The sequence below is a fragment of the Miscanthus floridulus genome, chromosome 11 (assembly GCF_019320115.1).
Source record: "Miscanthus floridulus cultivar M001 chromosome 11, ASM1932011v1, whole genome shotgun sequence".
NCBI lineage: Eukaryota > Viridiplantae > Streptophyta > Magnoliopsida > Poales > Poaceae > Miscanthus > Miscanthus floridulus.
Genome location: NC_089590.1, coordinates 63,558,644 through 63,560,415, shown reverse-complemented (window position 1 = coordinate 63,560,415; position 1,772 = coordinate 63,558,644). Strand labels below are relative to the sequence as shown.

The window sequence follows — 1,772 nt, the reverse complement described above, 5'->3', positions numbered from 1 at the left end:
TCCCTCCCTAATGCCGTCGATGCTGACGTCATCAGCGTGTTCCTCGCTAGGACGACCTGCGAGTCCCTAATCTACAAGCTTGGATGCCTGAAGCCCCGTACCACCCACGACCTGCTCGATGTCACCACGAACATGCCTCTGATGAGGAAGCGGTCTTCAACAGAGGTTGAGACAAAGGCAAGGCCAAGCACACAGACCAAGACGGGGGCCCCTCCACACAGAGAGGCAAGAAGAACAAAAAGGACCGACGCCGACCGGACAACACCATGTTGGTTGCTGCAACTAACCGCACGGGCAAGCAGCCCCAACAGGGCCTACCTGACCATTTCAACAAACTCATGGATAGCCCGTGCACCAACCACGCCTACCCCGTTAAACATCTATACAAGGACTGTGAGCTTCTCAAGTGTTTCCTATGACAGACCGATGGGCCGAAAGAAGGAGACGGCAAAGAGGCAGTAGCCAAGAAAGGAGTCATGACGGGCAAGGACAGAGATGGTTTCCCTGATGCTGATGAATGCATCATGATCTTTGACGGATCCGACGCCATCTAGTGCAAGCGCCAGCACAAGGTACATTATAGGGAAGCATGCGCTGCTGAGACGGTCATCCCCTCCTTCCTTAGCTGGTCGGAATCTCTGATCACCTTCAATTAGAGGGACCATCCCTCCCATGTCCCAAGACCGGGACGCTACCCGCTCGTCGTTGATCCCATCATCTGCAGAAAGCACCTCACCAAGGTGCTGATGGACGGAGGCAGCGGCCTCAACATCCTCTACGTCGACGCCCTCAACGCCATGCGCATCCCCCAATTAGAGCTCCACTTGGTGGTCTCTCCCTTCCATGGAGTGATCCTAGGAGCACAGGCTTACCCGCTCAGGTAGATCGACCTACCCGTCATGTTCGACAGCCGAGCCAACTTCTGCTCGGAGGTTCTCACCTTTGAGGTGGTGGACTTTCTAGGATCCTACCACCCCATCTTGGGGTGGCCATGCTACACCAAATTCATGGCAATCCCCAACTACACCTACCTCAAGCTAAAGATGCTAGGATTGAACGGCGTCATCACCATGAGCAGCGCCTTCTCGCACGCCTTCACGTGCGACCGCGAGCACTACGAGCTTGCCACTGCGATCGTCAACTCATCCAAGCTGCCACGGCTCGAGGAATCGTCGATCCTGGTAGTCCCAGACTGCAACCAACCAACCTCCTCGATGGCCTTTCGACTGCTCAAGGAAACCAAGGTGGTGGGAATTGACCCCACCGACCCAACGAAGATAGTTTGGATCGAGGCCTAGCTCCCGGCCAAATAGGAACATGAGCTCATCGACTTCCTACGTGACAACCACGACGTCTTCGCATGGCAGCCTTCTGACATGCCGAGCATACCACAGGGGGTTGTCTAGCACACACTATGCCTCATCCCAGGCTCGAAGCCCACCAAGCAGCGCCTGTGTCACTTCGACGATGAGAGGCGTAGGGCCATAGGCGAAGAGATCCCCAAACTCCTTGCAGCCGAATTTATCAGAGAGGTATTCCACTCCGACTGGCTTGCTAATCCTGTTCTTGTTAAACAAAGACTGGGAAGTGGAGAATGTCCGTTGACTATACTGGCCTCAACAAAGCATGTCCGAAGGATCGCTTTCCTTTGTCGTGCATAGGCCAGATAGTCGACTCCACCTCGGGTTGTGAGATCCTCTCCTTTCTGGATGCCTACTCAGGCTATCACCAGATCACGATAAAAGAGTCTGATCAGCTCGCAATCTCATTCA

General features: G+C 54.6%; 1 protein-coding gene across 1 annotated transcript; it reads left to right on the top strand.

Annotated features, from left to right (window-relative positions):
• The first annotated feature begins 899 nt into the window (after nt 1-899).
• On the top strand, nt 900-1,298 carry LOC136492074 (uncharacterized). Its single transcript, XM_066488222.1, has one exon. The coding sequence runs from the start codon at nt 900-902 to the stop codon at nt 1,296-1,298; it is 399 nt and encodes a 132-aa protein (XP_066344319.1).
• Nucleotides 1,299-1,772: the final 474 nt, after the last annotated feature.